At 41.3% G+C, this 19,736-nt stretch overlaps 1 protein-coding gene across 2 annotated transcripts in view; it reads left to right on the forward strand.

The window, feature by feature from the left end:
- Positions 1 to 19,736, forward strand: part of SLC39A8 (solute carrier family 39 member 8) — a 78,234-nt gene that overhangs the window by 20,551 nt on the left and 37,947 nt on the right. For both annotated transcript variants that reach the window (XM_089680542.1, XM_089680541.1), the window contains exon 2: positions 3,106 to 3,256. In XM_089680542.1, the coding sequence (XP_089536668.1) occupies positions 3,106 to 3,256 (151 nt within the window). The remainder of the gene's footprint in view (positions 1 to 3,105; positions 3,257 to 19,736) is intronic.

Genomic DNA, 19,736 nt, shown 5'->3' on the forward strand with positions numbered 1-19,736 from the left:
TTATCTACCAAGCCTTATTAGCAGACATAGTGAGATGCAGTTATCTGTAAAAAAATGCTGCAGTCATCAGTTTTCAAAAATTCTAAAGTCACTCCCTCTATGGTATCTGATGTGTGAAAACCATTTGCAGACAGTCTGTTATCTAATCCAAGACACAACACCTCTGCTTCCATATGCACCCAATGGATAGACAACCTTTTAAAATGATTTTCTTTTGAAGTGTATTTAATCACTAGTTGTGCTAAAGTGGAGCTCCAGCCAAAAACCTTTTATTTTAGTTATGGATATTGAAAGAGAGAGCGGATTAGAGCGTATGTGATATTATCTTTTGCTTCCTGTTGTGTTACCAGGACAGGAAATGAAAATATTCTCTTTAATGGGGACACATATTGCAACAAAACCTCTGAGATTCTTATTCTTTCCATTCTACCAATGAAAGTGATTTCTGTCTCCCCATTGGAGAGTCTGTCTTGACGACACAATATTAAATTTAAAAAAAAACCTCCCCTATGGGGAAACAGACAACAGAAAAAAACAATGACAGATGTACTAACGCTCTTTCTATACCCCACATGTAAAAAAAATCTGTTTTAACTTATATGTTTTGGTTGGTTGTTTCTTATCTAAACCTAAGATTTAACAACAACAACAAAAAAATAAAATCTGCTAAGGGCATATGATGTGTTCTTTGTGCTGCTGTCTTCTGGATTAGGTGAAATCTCCCTTTCTAATCCCCAAATCCCACTGATGATATATTCGTTTCTGTGGGATCAAAGTGTTACTAAACCCACAATAGTAAAATCATTCTGTACATGCAGAAAAGCATGCATGGGATACTCACTGTTACTCCTCTGCATTGTGTGAAAAAGCTGTTTTATCCTGTCTTCTCTGATCCTCTCCTTCTTTTGTCATCCCCAATCCATATGCCATAGTTAGAGCAACAGTGGAAAGTCTGCACATGCTCTGTTTGGTGTGTTTTTATAGAGTGTGTGTTTTTTTTTTTTTGGGAGGGTGCATGTGATCAGCACAGGGCCCATCAGCGCTGTCCAGACAGAGGGTCAAGGGTCATGCAGCCTCATAGGACAGTCAGAGGAGAATGAAAACTCTCCCTCTAAGTCAGCTGTCCCTCCCCTATACTAAAGCTGGCACTGGAAACCGGTCATGTGAATGGACCAGCATAGCTAAGTATAGACATCTTTCCTTTTACAGGATAGATAGAATGGGGATGGGAGTAGATTAGTTAGATTAGTTAGGTTTTGAATTGCCTTCCACTTTAAGGGTAACCTGTTATGTGTTTATGGCTTGTGTACTAGAGAGCTGGAATGGTCTACGGTTTTTGCTGCAGACACTTTATTTTTTATTTTTTTTTTAAAGCCCAACTCCATTTAAAATGTTTTGTTTGGTTTTGGGAACAGCAATGAAAAGTAATAGTGGCTGTAAGGTTTTCATTACTGTTTGTGTTCCTATTTGGGAAATTTCCTCTCACTACCTATCCGAATAGGAAGTAATGGTAAATAGTTTCAATGGAGAAACAGAAAAACACATTTTTAGTAGAGTGAAGGGGAATAAGTGTCTGACATTGTTTTTACTGCGGTCAATGGCTTCCTTTCCCAGTGACAGCTACACTCCTATTTTATGTATAGGCATTATGAGGATAGAAGTGTGGGAAAACCTGAATGAAATTTGAACTCTTGCCTACTCAATCTAATGCTAAAGAAATTGTGGCTGATGTTGGGCTATAACTGGCTTTCTTAACATAGATAAAATTACTATGAAATACTGCCATCAAGAAAGTATACCTCCACCCCCCCTCCAAATGTATTGTATGCAGGCAAGAAATCTTGAATACCCCCTCACTAGGTAGAACTGGCTACTTGGCAGTGTAGCTGATCAATCAAGCTGCATTTCTTTTTTTGAATGTCTAAGTTGCAAATATCCATTTTTGTTCAAATTTTTGAAGCATTTCCTTGGGATTTCCTATGTTGAGTATACTCGAGTATGATCTTCCTTATAAAATGAAGATCCAAAACACACCAGAGAACATCTTTCCACTGGTTTAGTAACAATTTTACTATTTCTTAGGAAAAGCTTTATTGCCCAGGCAGGCAATTAAAAGTCTGGGTTAGTCTTCTCAGTCTAGAAAATATAAAAAATGATGATAATTCTAATGATGAATAATGATGATGACAACATCCTTAGTATCTTGTTTTTAAAAAATGGTGTCTTATTTACTTTCAACCAAGTTAGAAAATTATTTTTTTCTAGCAGCTCAGTGGGAAGAGCTGTACAATCAAAACTTGTAATTTAGGGTGTAAAAAGAAGTATTGGTAAATTGAATAGACGAGCTTTAAAGAATGCCAACACAAAAGTCATATATGATTTAAAAAAAGATATACCCTTTCATACTAGGAACAAAGATTCATACCCCATTTAGAATGGCTTTACCTGAGTGCTAGATTGCAGAATGAATAATGAACAAAACTTCAGTCATGCTTGAAAATTTTAAAAATTGACTCTGGGGACTTTACTTGCACATACTTGTTCAATTTACTTTGCATTATAATCTTTATACTACCCAATTGCATCAGTTATATCTGTAGGGAAAAAAACTAAAAAAATCACATCCTGTACAGAGTACTTCTATTATTGGAGAAGATGTCAGTTAGTTTAGACTCTCAGGGCCATTTGTGGCACATATGCTATCAGAAATCCATGCATTTTGTTAAATACCATCTTTAATTAACATTTATTCTGTAAAAACATAATTATTATAGATTGTTAAATTGTCTTGGCTAAATAACCGGTAGCTGTAAAATGTCACAGCTGTAAACTGTCAAAGGATCAGATGTCATTAATATCATTGTTGTGTTTGTCTTTGCAGTATGTAAATAAAGTTAGTTTATTCTTATTTATTGCCCTGTTATAGGGAATTGGTAGCATAAGTCAACAAGTAGTTTTATAAAACATAATGCCATAGTTTACAAAAGAGCAATACATGTGCCAGAAGATGGATGTTATTGGTTCCATGCAGCCCTTCTGTGTACTTCATCTTTTTTGCATGTCCTACTTGCATTACCTTATTCCCCTTCCCATTCTTTCTTTTAGTGTTTATCCAGAGAAAACATCTTTGCGCTTTATGGAAACAAAATTACTGAAGAAAACTTTCAGACTGCCTGCCCTGCTCTGTTATACCTAGTTTATTCTAAGCCATGTGACTATGAAGAGACAACCAATCAGAGGCCTTCTCCTGCTCAAGGTACATACCACTTTGAACAAACATATCATGATAAACACAACATATGTGGTGATTGTTTATCCAGCATTTGTCCCATGATTGTATAAACATTTTGAAGTATCTAAGAAGGCTTGTAAGCAGGTGCTTCCATAAAGATTCTGAAGTATTAAAAGTTTTCTTCTACAGTGTTCATGCTCTGGGGTAATCAGGTTAACTATGTTTATGTGTCAAAGCTAATTGTTACAATGTAAAGTTGCTGCACCTTAGGTTGTCCTTAGGTTGACCTGCTGAGCTGGTGGTTCCTGAGAAGAAAGGGTTAACGGTGCTGGACATATTTTCAGGAAGGTTACCGCCCCCTGCAGGTCATACCATATAAATAGGGGTCATTAGTCTCCTAAGAGATCAGCCTGGGGAAATTTTGCCACAAACATAGCCTTTATGCTGTCAATTTGAACCACCCAGTTAGGGTTCCCAGTGGGGCCTGGAGCCTGTGAAATTGTTCTACCTCAAGCAGGACCCTATTATGGATTGTTGCTACCTCATGTGGATTTACTGCCTATTATGGACTCTTGCCTTGAGAAGGACTCCTATGGATTTAGCCACCTTTTTAGTCTAAGGTATAAAAACCTCATGGCACTACTTTAGGGCACTAGAGAACTTTGTACAGGAAAGCGTGTGGAAGATGTCTTTGGGAACTGTTTGCTTGTTACCTGCAACTGCCTCAGTAAAAGATCTTTATTGTTCTTCTAATTGCCTGGTCTGAAGTCTCTAAGGGGGTGCATGTAAGAACAGGGCTTACAACAGGTGACTGGAAAGGTTAGAGAAGATACAGTCAAGAAGTCTAACAAGCACTGAGCTGTCCAGAGGAAGCTATATTGCTATTGTTAACGCCTACCATATTTGTGTCACTTGCTAACACAGCCAGCCAGCAAGGAAACGGTTGACATGGTAGAGGTGATGGATGCGCTGGTAGTGAAGGAGTGTTCTGCTTGGATCCTTCACTGGTGACCAGTTCCCCACATACTGGGGTTGACCTCATGGCACAAAGTACCTAGAGACCAAACCTGTTAGTCACAGGTGAAATAGTGAGGCCTTTGGAGGAGGACAAGTATGAAGTTATGGAGAATCCTAAGGTAATATACAAACACTGTCACTGGGAGTGAGGTGACGACACTGCTGAATTGGTGGAGACCATTACACACTCCATGATACCAGCTTAGAAATGATGCAGACCTGGAGGGAGAGGTGTTCTTTAACAGAAGATAGGTCCAATGTGCTTTAACGGCAACAGTGTAAGAACTTGAAGTCTGGCCACAGAATACAGAGCACTCACTGTGCAAGCTGCTCGCTTCTAAGTAATGAATGGCAACAATTGGCATAAATGTCTATAAGCAAAGACAGCTCCCTTTGCACATCAAAGGCAAAAGCTAACAGTAATGGGAAACCTGCTTTGTTGAGGAAGGGAAACTTGTTGTTTCAGTGGACACTGCTGTATTCTGGCCTGCAACTGTATGTCCTGCGGTAAGCTTGTATGAGAAACTACAATCTAGATGTATCTGAACAATGGCGGCTGCAAGAACTAGACTTAAAACTGAATCAACTTCATGTAATGTTCACAACTATGCAAAGGTAGATAACTGAGGTGGCGAACTATCAGTATTCACTTGGTTAGTGGATGCATGGGTCTCTCTCACTCGATTAAGTAGTCTGGCAGATTGAAGCAGTCTGTCTCCGTCTCTGCAAACTGGGTCAGTCCACGGACTCTCCGGCTCAGACTCGGAATCCTGTCTGGTCTCCTGCTGTCAAATTGGCCTGCTGGGCAGCGTGGCATACCGGGTGGTCAGTAAGCTCTTTCTGCTCTTCCTCTCTTGCTAAGGCTCCATGTACACAGGACGTTTGGAAAATACTTCTGAACGATGGAAACTGACTGCTGGAAAATGTCAGTTAAAAAACGACTGTTTAGCCGTGTTTGCATACTGCGTTTATGTGTGTTTATGAGTGTTTGTGTTTTAGAAGCGTTTTTTTTTAAGATAACCCCAGGAGACCTTCCAAATTGCCCAGAATGCACTGAAAAACAGTAACAAATTAACTATTTCAGACATTTTGAGAGAAATAGAGAGAGCAGAAGCAGAGAGAGCAGTATGTGTTGAGATGACCTTTCTTTTCTGGTTGTATTCACTATGGATCCCATCATGAGCATAATGCAGCACGTTCTACTATTTTTTTTCCTTCACACAAAACCTGGAACTGACTGCGCTGGTGTTCTAGGTCTGTTTGAATACACGGAAAACTCTTTGCATGCATTTCTGATGATGAAAAAAGTCTCTGGACAGCATTTGGATATGGAACAGGTAAAAAACGCTTCTAAATGCACACGCTTATAAATGCGGTTAGCCGCGTTTACATGCATTTGGCGTTTGAAATGCTGATAAAATCTACTTCTGAACGCAAGTTTGGTGTGTTCAAAAAACACTGTAAACGCAACTGCCTGTAAATGACTGTAAACGACATAGTGTACATGGACACATAGGAAAACATTAGGGAGAGTTCAGGGGCTGCTGAAAAAACGCAGACAAGCTCCTGAACGTGAGTATCAGCTGCAGTGTACATGAACCCTAACTCCGGCTCTACGGCCTAGCTCAGCACTGCCCTGCTCACCAGCTGAGCCTTGCTGTACAGCATACAAGTTCCAGAGGGCTCTGCTGTCCATGTGCCAAGGGCGACTACTCTGTCCTCCTCTCCTGGACCTCTCTGCGGCCTTCGACACAGTCGACCACCCCCTCCTCCTTAATAAACTACTCTCCCTTGGCATCAGAGATACCGCACTCTCCTGGTTCTCATCCTACCTATCCCGACGCTCCTTCAGCGTCACCTACAATGGTACCACCTCCCCCTCCCTCCCCCTCTCTGTTGGGGTCCCCCAAGGCTCTGTCCTTGGACCCCTTCTCTTCTCCATCTACACCTCCTCCCTGGGCACACTCATATACTCCCATGGCTTCAATTATCACCTCTATGCTGACAACACCCAAATCTACCTCTCCACCCCTCTCCTCACCCCCACTATCTCCGCCCGCATCACTCACCTCCTAAACGACATCTCAGACTGGATGTCGCTCCATTTCCTCAAGCTTAACCTCTCCAAAACCGAACTCCTCGTCTTTCCCCCTGCCCACCCCCCCCCGCCAGCCTATCCATCACCACCACCAACACCACTATCATTCCCGCCCCGCAAGCAAAGTCCTTGGCGTCATTCTTGACTCGAACCTCTCTTTCCTCCCTCATGTCAAATCACTTGCAAACACCTGCAGGCTCCATCTCCACAACATTGCCAAGATACGTGCCTTCCTCACCCCAGACACCACCAAACTTCTTGTACACTCCCTCATCATCTCACGCCTTGACTACTGCAACTCTCTTCTCATTGGCCTACCCAAGTGCAGGCTCTCCCCGCTCCAGACCATCCTGAACTCAGCGGCCAGACTCATCCACCTTACCACCCACTCCACCTCTGCCACCCCCCTCTGCCTCTCCCTCCACTGCCCAACGCATCAAATTTAAACTTCTAATCCTGACCTACAAAGCCGTTCATAACACTGCCCCTTACTACCTCACCAACCTGATCCCCAAGTACCACCCTACCCGTACCCTTCGCTCCTCACAGGACCTCCTTCTATCCTGCTCCCTGGTCTCCTCCTCCCATGCACGACTGCAGGACTTCTCCAGGTCCTCCCCTATCCTCTGGAACTCACTGCCTCAATCCATCCGACTGTCGCCTTCCCTCCCCACATTCAGGCGCTCCCTCAAAACCCATCTCTTCAGGGAAGCCTACCCCACCCTCACCTAACGGCCATCCTCCCTCATTCCTCCCACCACTTCATCCCCCTCAGCCACTTCATTCCCCTCAGCCACTTCCTATTGTTCCACTACCCCCTCCCTCCTAGATTGTAAGCTTGAAAGAGTAGGGCCCTCTTACCCCTCGTACACTGTCTGTCTTTGTTGTACTGTGCCATGTATTGTCCCCCATATTGTACAGCGCTGAGCAAACCCTTTGGCGCTATATAAACTCGATGTAATAATAATAATGTGAGTGACCCTGAACAGACCACTGTCCATTTTAATGTACTGCAAGTAATAGTATGGGCTACATCTAAAATATCACTTTAGGGTGGACTGACACAATAATTTAAATACCCATGTCAATGTATATCAATGTTTTAAAACAAAGTTTTTCTTCATATTTAAATAGATTTGCAAGGGGCATCCATTGCACATATTAAATATTTAGACTGTGCATACTGATGAAAGGTGCTACATGGTAGCTGTGCTTTAATGTTCCTACCAATCAATGTACTCTGGACAGTCTGGGGCACTGTGGCAAGTCTGGAGGCACTACATTGTAGTGATAAACCTGAACATAGTGTGGCATCATGGCAAACCTGAGGGTACTGTGCAATCATGCCAAATCTGATTTTACTATACCATTGTGGTAAACCTGATGATACTGTGCCATTGTGTCAAACGTAAAGATACTGTTCTAGTATGAAAAACATGAGGGGACTGTGCCATCATGGCACATCTAATGGTACTGTGTACTTATTGCAAACCTTGGCACAAAAATATGTCCTATCCAGCAGAAATACTCCATAAACATCCACTACTAAATAGACTTGTAATCTCTCTTTTTTATGAAATTGCTTGTTTCTTACTGTTTTCTCCCTCCATGAAACATCCTGTGTAAGCTCCCAAACCTTTCCTTCACCCACTGACTTCCATTTGTTTGGAATGAGCAGTACGTGTTAGTTGTGGTTAGGTGTGCACTGCTCCTATGCATACTACAAATCCCATAGTTCATAGTTTATATTCCCTACTCTATCCCTGGAGGGAGCAAGAGAGTGTGATAACATTCCTACATACAATGGGACCATGGAGAACAAACAAAGCCATCCTCTAACAGGACGTCAGGTCACAGCAGCAAAGAAAAGGGAATTTTTAGATTTGGAGTAAGCTGTAAAAATACATACTTGAATAGGTTTTTTTTGTGTTTGTTTTTTTTTTTTGTTTAGTGTCACTAAATTGTACCATTGTAGCACAGTAATCTCAGGTGTACCATCATCAAGCAGAGGGCCAAGTACTAGTCACCAGTATTGCCTGTAGGTTTCCTACAGCTGATCTTTTCCTGAGAGTTACCATGGCTTGAGACTTACCTGCTTTGTTTTGCATGGGGTCTCTATGTAGATGAGGCTATCTTGGGAGAGGAACGCAGTGTTGCTTCTTCATGTCAGACCCCCTGGTGAATGATGATCTCATGAACTAAATGAAGCAGAAACACGGAGATGGGGAATGAGGGTGCGTCCCTCTGCTAACTATACCAGGACACTTCCTTAACATGGGGATGGGACAAGAGCCTCTTTCCCACAACCCTGGCCCAGTGGTTGTGGGGGTTTGTGGGTGGGGCTTATGAGAATCTGGAACCCTTATTAACAATAAGGGGGCAATAAGTGGCTAATAGATGTTTTAGATAGAGTAAGATCATTTTTTTAATCAGACAGTCAAATAGGGAGAGCTTGAATCCCTCCCAGACCCTTGATAATTGATGATCTCATGAACTGATGATTGATTAGGGGGACGATCAATAGGTAGCAAGAGAGTTGGAGGAGTCATATGTCCACAGAGCAGTAGAACAGCAAGGGGTAGGTGTCAATAAACAGCAAAAGAAATGGCGGAGCATAAAGATTTACAGACAGCAACACAAGATGGGGAGAAAAAAATCAAAGGTAGTAGTAGAGGTGGAGAAAGCACAGATCCATAGGCAGTATTAGCGGAGATCAAAATACAGAGTGGGAGAGGAAGAGGAACAGATCCACTGAATGGATGAGGGGAAAAAGGGAGATGTTTGTGCTGCAGGTTCTCAAGTACAGCTTTCACTCCAGCAGGCCCCCGGAGGATATTTAGTTGCATAGTACAGACAACACCAACTAGTTAGAAAAGAGAACTAGCATTTTCAGTAAATGTTGCTTTTGTATTACTCTTGTGATGGGTTTATTTTCAGCAAAGGAGAACTAGCACTTTCAGCAAATGTAGCTCCTGCTTTGCTTTCATGACAGGTTTATTTTAAATGATACGTTTTAGGGAAGAGAGGAGGTCAAGATTAAGGCAATATTTTGGGGCCAGTATCTGGGTCCCCCCCTATTCTCAATGGGGGTTTCCAGATTTATACAAACCCATACTCGCAGACCCCACAACAGCTGGGCAAGGGTGGTGGGGAAGATGCCCTTGTCCTCATCGACCTAGGGATAAGGGGTTTTGCCAGGGAAACACCCCCCCCCCTATTAAGGAAGAGTCTTGGTATAGTTAAGGAGAGGGGCACACTCTCATTCCCCATTTTCCTGGGCAGGCAAGATAGGATAGTTCCTTTAGAAGAGATTAAGAAGGAAAATGATCACCATATATAAACACATAATACATACAATACAAGTGAACTTGGTGCAGAGTTATTCACTTTAAGGTCATTACAAAGGAACTAGTTCTGGCCAGCGCAGTAGATTGTTTTAACTGCTTGCCCTCCACCCTATAGAAGAAGTACTGCTACAGGGCGGTAGGGCTGTGGAAAATCACGTATGTACGTGATTTGCATTTCTGGGTTGGGGGCATGCACGCTGCTATTGGCGCCTAGAGATGTCAACTGCCAGCGATTCCTGGCGGGTGATTGTCGGGCAAAGCTTACAGGGGAAAGACCTGTTTGTAAACAACATGCTGTCAGCATGGACATGCTGCTTTGCATCTCTCTGCACAGCAGGGAGATACAAAGCCGCCGATCTCCCTAGTAAAACAGCACACAATGTAAAACACACACAGCACAAAGTTAACCTTTTAATCTCCCCCGATGTTAACCCCTTCCTGCTCAGTGTCTTTAGTACAGTGTCAGTGCTTTTTATTAGCACTGATCACTGTGTAAGTGTCACTGGGGATGTCAGTGGTAGTTAGTCAATTCCCACCCACTGTCAGAATGCCCGCCGCAGTCCTGCCATAAGTTTCTAGTCTGTAAAAAAAAAAAAAAAATTCCAGTATCTATACTGCCATTTGTAAACTCTATAAATTTCACGTAAACCAATTAATTTACATGTATTGAGATTTTTTTTAACAAAGACATGTAGCATAATACATTTGGACCTAAATTTATAAAGAAATTAGATTTTTTTATAGGATATGTTTTATAGAAAAAAAATTTAAAATATTGCATTTTTTTTTTTAATTTTTTTGTCGTTTTCTGTTTATAGCATAAAAAATAAACACGGAGGCGATCAAAAACCACCAAAAAATTTTTTGTGGGAAAAAAAAGGATATAAATTAATTTAATTACAGTGCTGCATGACCACGTAATTGTCTGTTAAAGTAACGCAGCCCCGTAACAGAAAAAATGGCCTGGTCAGGAAGGGGGGTAAATTCTCTGAAGGGCAATCTGGATGCATTCCTGAAAGTAAAAAATATAAGTAGACCTTAACATTTATAGGTAATAACACCAAGAATTATTTCTGCAGAGAATGTCTGATTTTCTTCAGAAGGATCATGAAGGTATTTATTTTTTTCCTTGTTGAGGCAAATTGGACCATGCTTTATTGGGTTTATTCTGAACACACACTGTGTTTGGGGCAGTGCACTCGACCCTTTCTCGGCTGTCAAATTGGGAGCAGCTGTATCCGTGCTGTATCCGTGGAGTCCCAATCGACATGGATGGGACTGCCTGCATGGGGACGCGTGGAACACCTGTGCATCGTTGTGTGGGCAAACATGGCCCTCACATGAGGCCTAAGGGTCAGTAATGGAGTAAAAGCTAATTTTAATGGAGGAAAAAGACCCTTTCCACCCTGTACCCATTCTACATTTTTTATTAATACGAAAAGCCTGCAGTTTAGCTTTGAGTGTTAGATTCATGGTAGAAGTAAAGGGTTAAGTGTTAAGTTTTATTCATTATTTTTGCAGTTGAGTGAAATTTTAGCGATTCAGATAAGAGGAGGATTAAGTGTTAGGAGGTGCTTGAGTGTTAGGGACATTTTTCAGCTTTGAGAGATAGAAAAATTGTAGTTTAGTTGGTGTTTACCACTAAAATCCCAGTGTCAAAAACTAATTCTGGTGCTGAAATCTGATATAATGTTGACAGATGTTCAGGCAGCTGATACATGCTTTAAGCTGCACTACACCATCCTTGGCTCCAGTGATGCAATATCCTGGTGCTCTCCGCCCAGCCACTTCTGGGTCTCGATAGCGTGCCACTGTCATTGGCCAGGTGGGGATGATGTCACTTCCACGCATGGGCGAGAGTTCAGTCCGATTTGGTGTTGCTGAATTTGTACAGTGAGCTGCACTTGCACAGCTCAGTGTGGAAGGGCGAATAGGCAGGCACATAGCTTTAATGCAAACGAGACAAAGCATGTCTCTTCTGCATTAAAAATCCTGTCTTTTTTGCTCATTTTTATTTTTTTTGCCTAAAGTTCCACTTTAAAGTAATTCAAAACCTAAACTTTTTTTTACCCTAATGCATTCCCTGCATTGGGATAAAAAATGTTTGGGAATTAATATTGCGCCTTCACTTGATCCACTGCTGTGCCCATCTGTAATGGCTCTGTCTTCTCCCCGCTCTCACAGGCTATGCTGAGGCAGTGGAAGCCATTGACTCCTGCTGCTGTCAGTGAAATCCTGTAACAAGGGATCATGGGACAGGGTCGAGCCACGCTGTCTGTGTCTATGGATGCAAGCAGCACAGCTTGGGATTGAGCATGCACATGTACCAAGATAGAAGTGGCTTCCTGTGGTGGCACTCCTAGAAGAGGAGGATCCAGGAGCCCCAGTGGGTGACCCCAGAAGAGGAGGATTGGGGCATTTTGTGCAATTCTATTGCACAGAGCAGGTAAGTATAACATGTCCATTATTTAAAAACAAAACAAAAACACTTCACATTGACTTTAAACTGTTACTAAACCCACAGCACTAAAATAAGTCTGTATATGCAGTAAAGCATGCTTGATATACTCATTGTGGAACCTTGGGGGTTAATCTTCTGCATTCTGTAAAAAGGCTGTTTGTATCAGGTGGTCATTTCAACAAAAGGAGGGGCAGAGAAGAAAGGATCAGACTGAACCCGTGGTCACATGCACATGCTCAGTGTGGTGTGTATTGCTAGAGATTTTTTTTCTTGGGAGAGTGCATGTGATCAGCACAGGGCCAATCTGCACTGTCCAGACAGAGGGTCAGGGGATTTGCATCCTCCTAGAGAAGAAATAAAACTCCTCTTACAAGCTTTAACCAGTGCTCTGCTGGACACTGATAGAAGTCACAAGACTGCTCTAACTGCTGCTGTGAAAATGTATTTAGCAGTTTATATTTACTAAAATAATAGCATTTCCATTTTCTTTGTACTGTGGGAGACCAGATATAGTGAATGCAGGGTCCTGGGTTTAGTATTACTTTAAGTGCAGGGAGATCTTATCTTGTATATGTGTCAGAGATCACATACACAATTAAATTGTTCAATATGTGTAGCTGTAGGGCAGTCAAATCTATAAATGCAAGTTTTTCAAATAATGGCTTTTTACTGTTTATAGTTGTACTTTGTACCACTAGGTTGCAGGTATACAACACATGTTTGAGTTGTAAATATGTCAGACTGAACATAATTAGCAATTTGTATCACAACATGATACATTTTACCTTTTATATGGCAATATGTTCTAGAAGATTGATTGCTATCATATAAACTAAGATCTATATAGTAACGAACACTAGCATGTTAAAGTGGTCATAAAATTTCAGGGTTTTTTACCTTCATGCATTCGATTCATGAAGGTAAAAAAACCTTCTGTGTACAGCAGCTCTCCTTAATACCTACCTGAGCCCCATGTTGATCCAGCTATGTGCATGAGAGCCTCCGATCCCCCAGGTCTCTCCCTCCTTATTGGCTGAGACAGCAGCAGGAGCCATTGGATCCCGCTACTGTAGATCACAGCCAGTGAGTGAATGTGGAGAAAGCGAGTGGCGGAGTCAAGCCTTGTCTGTGTGTAAATGGACAAACAGAGCAGAGCTCGGGAGCTAGCCTGCTTGCATGCCCATATAGCAAGCTGCTTGCAATTGGGGCACTTGGCAGCAGGGATGGCTAAGAGAGCCTGGGGGACCCAAGAAGAGAAGGGTCAGGGATGCTGTGTGCAAAACCATTGCACAGAGCAGGTAAGTATGACATGTTTGGCATTTAAAAAAAATCTGCCTTTACAATCACTTTAATATCAAAAAGGATATTGAAGGACAACCAAACTGATAAGAGGCATGGGGGAGGTCAGCTATGAAGAAAATTTAGCTGAAGTGACTCTTTCTCACTTGAGAATTAAATCCAAAACCAAAAAAAATTATATATTGCAGCTTACCAATCATTAGATGTGGTAGCTACATTAGTTTTTCTTTTTTAGGCTTTTTTTCCCATTCTCTCACTTGGTGATCTGGCCAGTATATTAGAGTTTCACAACTATGTATGAATGAGCAGAGAAGGCAGCATTGTCAGTCTGGGGGGAGGGGAGTTTTAAATGGAATAGCAGATTTAAATACACTTAACAAATTGAAGCCAAATTCCAGCTAATACTTTACAAGCAGTTACAGCAAACAGTATTTTTTCCTTTTTGGTATAAATGTTTTTCATAAATAAGAAAATCTGATCATTTTAAGCAGTCCTGCTTGTCTGATCCCTGTAACTGCAAGAGAGCTTGTTCTTTTGAAAAAACAGACTTACTAGCAGTATCACCTTATAAAAATGGAAAGAAAGCCTACAAAATAAAACCATTGCAGCCGTCACATGTGAGAACTGGCAAGCTGCAATATGATAAATGTTTGCTTTAGGATTTAAGGAGCAATATGATCACCACATGCATAAATACTCAAGTGGTCGATATAGTGAACTTGGTGTAGAGGTATTTACTTTAGAGGTCATTACAAAGGACAAAGGGGCACTCTTTACACCTGGAGGAAAAAAGATTTAACCTCTGCATATGGAAAAGCTTCTTCACAGTAAGAGCTGTGAAAATGTGGAATAGATACCCTCAAGAACTAGTTCTGACCGGCTCAGTAGATTGTGTGTTGTGTTTTTTTTTTTTAAATACATTTTTATGAAGTTTTATATAGGAAAAGAACAGCAGTACATTGAAGACCAATTCAAAAGACTCAAGATCACAAACGTATAGGATCCTTAAATGCCCAGAGATTACAAAGTTCTAAGTGCCTTTCTCAAAGAGTAGTGAGGCATGGATGGTGGGTCCCCAGGGGTCACCCCAGACCAAAAAGGAGTTGAGGTGAGCCCTAAGAGGCTCAAGCTAAAACAAAAAGAGATAAAATGTCACCTGCAAGGGAAGAGGAAGAACGGGGAGAATAAGGGAAAAAACAATTGAGAATTAGAGACTGCATCTCAAGAATAGAAGTGGGAGTAGGATTCATACCATCACTAGTGCATGGACAATTTTGTTTGTAATTATAGTGGGAGAGAGGACCATTTTTTGGTGCTTCAGGAGAGGCTTTATCACAATGATTTGTAAATCAGAAAGCAAACACCAGAGCAGCTTTTTCTGAGTCCAGCAAGGTGAAATCCATAAAGGCCCACCATCTGTAGGCAAAGCATGCAACTGGAATAAGGTTTTTCAACTCCATATTAAGCTCCCTGTATAACAGAACTTTAAGGTCATCTGTAACATCAGAGATAGTTGGCACTTTGGAAGAAGTCAATTTCTTAAGTATGGCTCTGTGACAGGGGCGGACTAACAACTCATGGGGCCCCTGGGCAATAGGGGATCATGAGGCCCCTGTGTCCTTGCCCAAACTCAAAAAAGCCTATAAAAAAGGTACCGGAGCATCTCATGGGGCCCCCTACTGACCCCGGGTCCTCGGGCAGTGCCCGAGTTTCCAAATATCAGTCCGCCCCTGCTCTGTGATCAAACAATAGGCAGAGAGAGATCCATTGTGGGTATTGGAGAAATCTCCTAGAATGCTTTGAGGCAGGGTGCCCAATTGGTGAACTATATCCGAATAGCAATAGCAAAGGATTCTTGGGCACAGAACAGTGAGCTAGCCACCTTGTCCCAAAAGTTGGAGATTCATGGGCATGGTCAGAAATGATGAGTGAGAGAAGACCTAGAAGAACAGCACAAATAACAAGTAGACAACTGAGGCTTGCCTTTTGCCTATAGAAATGGGATAAAGGATATATGAAGTAAGGTGAATTGTGACTCTCTCCAAGTTTTGTTAGTGACCAACTTCTGTACTTTATTTTATCCACCAATAAGTGTGTTGGCAAGTGCATCATCAGGAAACTCCTTAGTCCAGTTGGAGCCAGATGAAGATGCAAGTAACTTTAGTTTAAGTGGTTGGTAGATGTTCAAGATAAAATAAGATTGCTATTGAATCAGGCGGTCAATTAGAGAGAGCTTGAATCCTTTAGGCTTGTCCAGGCAGCAAGATTTTCCACAATCAGAACATTGTAGATAGTGTAAGAAGTGGTCTTTTGGCAGTTCAAAAGTTTCAGTGAGGTCTTTAAAAAATTTCAGATTGCTAGCGTCGAGTTTCAGCAATGACAGAAACTGCAAGAGACCTTTGTTGAAAGAAGTATGGAATGGTAGCTACATATACTATCAACGCAGTAAACAGCAGTATAAAAAAAAAAAATTATGCTGGCTTCCCATAAAATAACTTTATAAAGGTAATAAAAATGTTCTTTTGAACTTGTTGCCACTCTGAACATACTGTAATGAGAACATAAGATGTATATTAAAGTTCTGGATCAGTGAAGTTAATAGGATGACTAGTATTGAAATCAGAATGTCACCATATTAATCAAGTAAGCAGCATTTTCAGAGAGATTTTAGCAGCTATAGCTCCTGTATTGCTATCATGACAGGTATATTTTAAACTATAGTTTTTTGAGAGGGGGTTAAAGTGGCTCAAGGTTTTTTACCTTAATGCACTCTATGCATTAAGATAAAAAAACCTTCTCAACTGCAGGATCTCTCCCAGCCCCCCTTATTCTTACCTGATCCTGATTGAATCCAGTGACGTGCATGATAGCAGCTCTCGCCCCTGTCTCCCCCCTCATTGGGCAGATTGATAGCAGTGGAAGCCATTGGCTCCTGCTCCTGTCATCAAACTCCAGTGACGATAGAGTGAGTCCTCTTGTCTGTGTCAAAATCATAAATATGTCATACTTGCCTGCTCTGTGCAATGGTTTTGCACAGAGCAGCCCTGATCCTCCTGTTCTGGGGTCCCCCTGCCAACACCTCCGGCTCTACCTCTTCAGCGAGTGCCCCCATAGGAAGTTGCTTCCGATGTGCGCACTCATGTGGGTAGAGAGCCTGGCTTGGCCTTGCCCCCCTTCCTCATCACAGGATTTGAGTGAAAGCAGCAAGAACCACTGGCTGTCGCTGCTATCAATCTGCCCTCGGAGAAGAGAGAGCAAAAAGAGTCCCTGCTCTTGGGCACAGTGCTGGATTGATGCACTAAGGCAAAAAACTTTAAGCCTTTGAAATCACTTTAGGTGAAGGCGAGATAATAATATGTATATGTGTCAGAGATCACATACATTCCTAAAATCGATCCATATCAAAGTTTCTTTAAAGCATGACTTTTAAAGATTTATGTCTGTACTTTATACTGCTAGATTCCAAGTATGAATTGCCTTACAACACATGTTAAACTGAACATAATTAGCTTTTTTCTCATGACATGATGCTTTCACCTTTTATAGGGCAATATGTTCTAGAAGATTGGTAACTACCATAAAACATTGTCTTGTAAAATGTTACTGCTAAGACAGGAGATCTTCCACTTACTACACAGATACTAGCAGGAATACTGTCTAAGGATCACGTTGCAGGTGAATGAAGTATGCAGGAAAGTAGATATATAAACTATCCATGCAGTAAACAGCAGGAATATTACATTGTTCTCCAGTACATATAGAGCACAAAGTTGAATGGTACCTTTTTGGATAAAGGAATAGATTATAGCTGCAAGCTTTGAAGACAGCTTTCTGGGGTGGGGAACTCTCTTCGTATATATGAATGCTGAGTTAAAGTGGGGAAAAAGTCAGGGATGTGCTCTCTTCTTCTATACCTCCGGTCATCTATAAAAAGTTTTACTTTCCTTCACTTTTTCTGACCCAGTGACAACAGTCAATGGCCCAGAAAGTGATAAAATTCCACCAACAGGGAGACACAGACAGCAATACAAACATGAAAGAGGTTCTAACCCAGCTCTACTCAAAATTAGAAAATATCTTTGGGCTGCAGTTTTCTTTTAGCACTATACAATCAGGGATGACAAAGTGGGATGTTGCAGGCCTGGGACTTTTGCAATTTAAAGGAGACCTAGGTCATGTGACCCAGTGCCTAGACATAGCAACATCTAAGAAACGTAAAGTGGAACTAAACCCATCAATTCAATGTTTTCCAAAAATCTGTTACATTCTTGGTATGCTGGGATTGCTGTCACATTTGCTTGTGATTTCAAACACACTGTCAAATCATCAAATGGCTTAAGTCATAACTGGTCACAGGTGCAGTTCCATGGCAATTGCAAATGAAACCGAGGCTAAGATGGCAACCTCCTTGGCTGAAAAGGACAGGTGGGTTTAGTTACGCTTTAAATAAATGGAAAAAAAAGAATGTTTCCTCTCTTGATCGGATGTTTGCAAACACAGATTAGTCAGACTGGTTCAGAAAAAACGTATTTATGAACTTACCCTTTAACCGGTTGCCTCCCACATAACGTATAAAAAGAAGGTGGGCTTTAATGCCCAGGTGCTTCACACATAAGTCCATGGACAGTCAAGGTTTCTGTGCTGTGAGTGTGCTCACTGTGCACTCTGCACCATTGGTGTATTTAGGTTTTGTGCTGCCCTAAGCAACACAAAAATCAGCGCCCTTTTTTCCACCGTGGAGAGAGTGACGCCTTCACAGTTTCGGACATCCCCGGGAATGAGAGTCAGGCTCTGCATACACAGTCAAGCAGACCACACCAACCAACCCCCTGGCTGAGAGAGTCTTCCATTGCCCCTGTACACCCACTACCATGTCAAGCAGCCCACAGCCTCTCACGGATCCCACCTGGTCCCCATGCCGCGTGTGTCCCTTCTTCTCTTCTGTGGAGAGATGAGCAGGTATTTTCTGCACTTGCTAAAAATGTACCTAACCTGAAAAATCCTTATCTAAGGAATGACTCTTCATTGAGCAATTAATCTACAGAATCCCATGTGACCCTAAGCTGCAGGGCAGCTCCAAGATCCAGAGGAGGGAGATCCTTTCCAGGCTGTACACCCATTCCACCTTAAAGGGAACCTCTGGCTGATTACATCTTATATATTGTACTGCGTATTTTAAATGCGCTTCTGGTGAGTGTGCATTTTTACCATATTCCCTGCACTTCACCGAATGGAATAAATGTCACATGGAATGTATCTTCACCTGAGCACAGGATTTTCACGTTACATCAATAATTAAGGACAATATATCACACTCATATGGACTTTTTATTTATCTTATATGGTCATACCAAATAATCACACAATATATCTGAACTTTGCCCTTTATGAATTATTTGCACTATTTTTAGCAATAATATTATTGGATGTATTTTCAGCACTGCACTTTTTTGATCACATACACAGTGGTAATCTGATTGGGCAGTATCTGCCAGACTGGGTGTAAAGACCCACATAAAAGGTAGCCTAGGCTGGGTGAGAAGGGGTCATTATTTTGTACTACAGTAATCTAGTTTTCCTTTTTATTTTGCTAGTCCATTTTTTTATTATATTGTTATGAAAAATTGTTATATAACTATGTACTGTATATTACATATACCATTTAGCACAGGTGTGTATATATATATATATATATATATATATATATATATGTGCTACTCATAAAGTTTAACTTGGTCTAAAGTCAGTACCTTTTTATTGCCTCATGTTAAATAAAACATTTGATATATTGATTGATTTTAATTGATAGTAAATATAATATTTATGACACTAATTGAATAGTAATCAGGGTTAAGGTCAAGTGAACTACAACGTATAGTTAAATCATTCAAATCAGTACAGACTTCTGTGTCATTTATGAAATCAGTTAAAAAGTACAGAGTGATCATTATGACATGTTAAACGAAAAATACTTGTGTTTCAAGATTTATTGCATATTTTCCAAAGGTCTCTGAAATGCTAACAGGTGCAGTAGGTGCCGCTGCCAAGACTGCACTACCTGAGTACAGTATGGCTAATACCGTTGCTCTTTTTGTAAGCTTTTATTCCTAGAACTGCCCGTATCAGCATTTCAGCATTCAAGTGTTGACTGTACAGAAGACTCATTTTGTGTAGTCACGGTTACTTATTTTCACTTAACATGACACGCTTTTAATAGCTGTTTTCCAAGCCACATACTGTAAGCTACTATTATAATGTATTTTGTTACTAGTCCAGTATTTG

Source organism: Staurois parvus, unplaced genomic scaffold (genome assembly GCF_062004578.1).
Source record: "Staurois parvus isolate SC_StPar_1 unplaced genomic scaffold, SC_StPar_1.0 ptg000244l, whole genome shotgun sequence".
NCBI lineage: Eukaryota > Metazoa > Chordata > Amphibia > Anura > Ranidae > Staurois > Staurois parvus.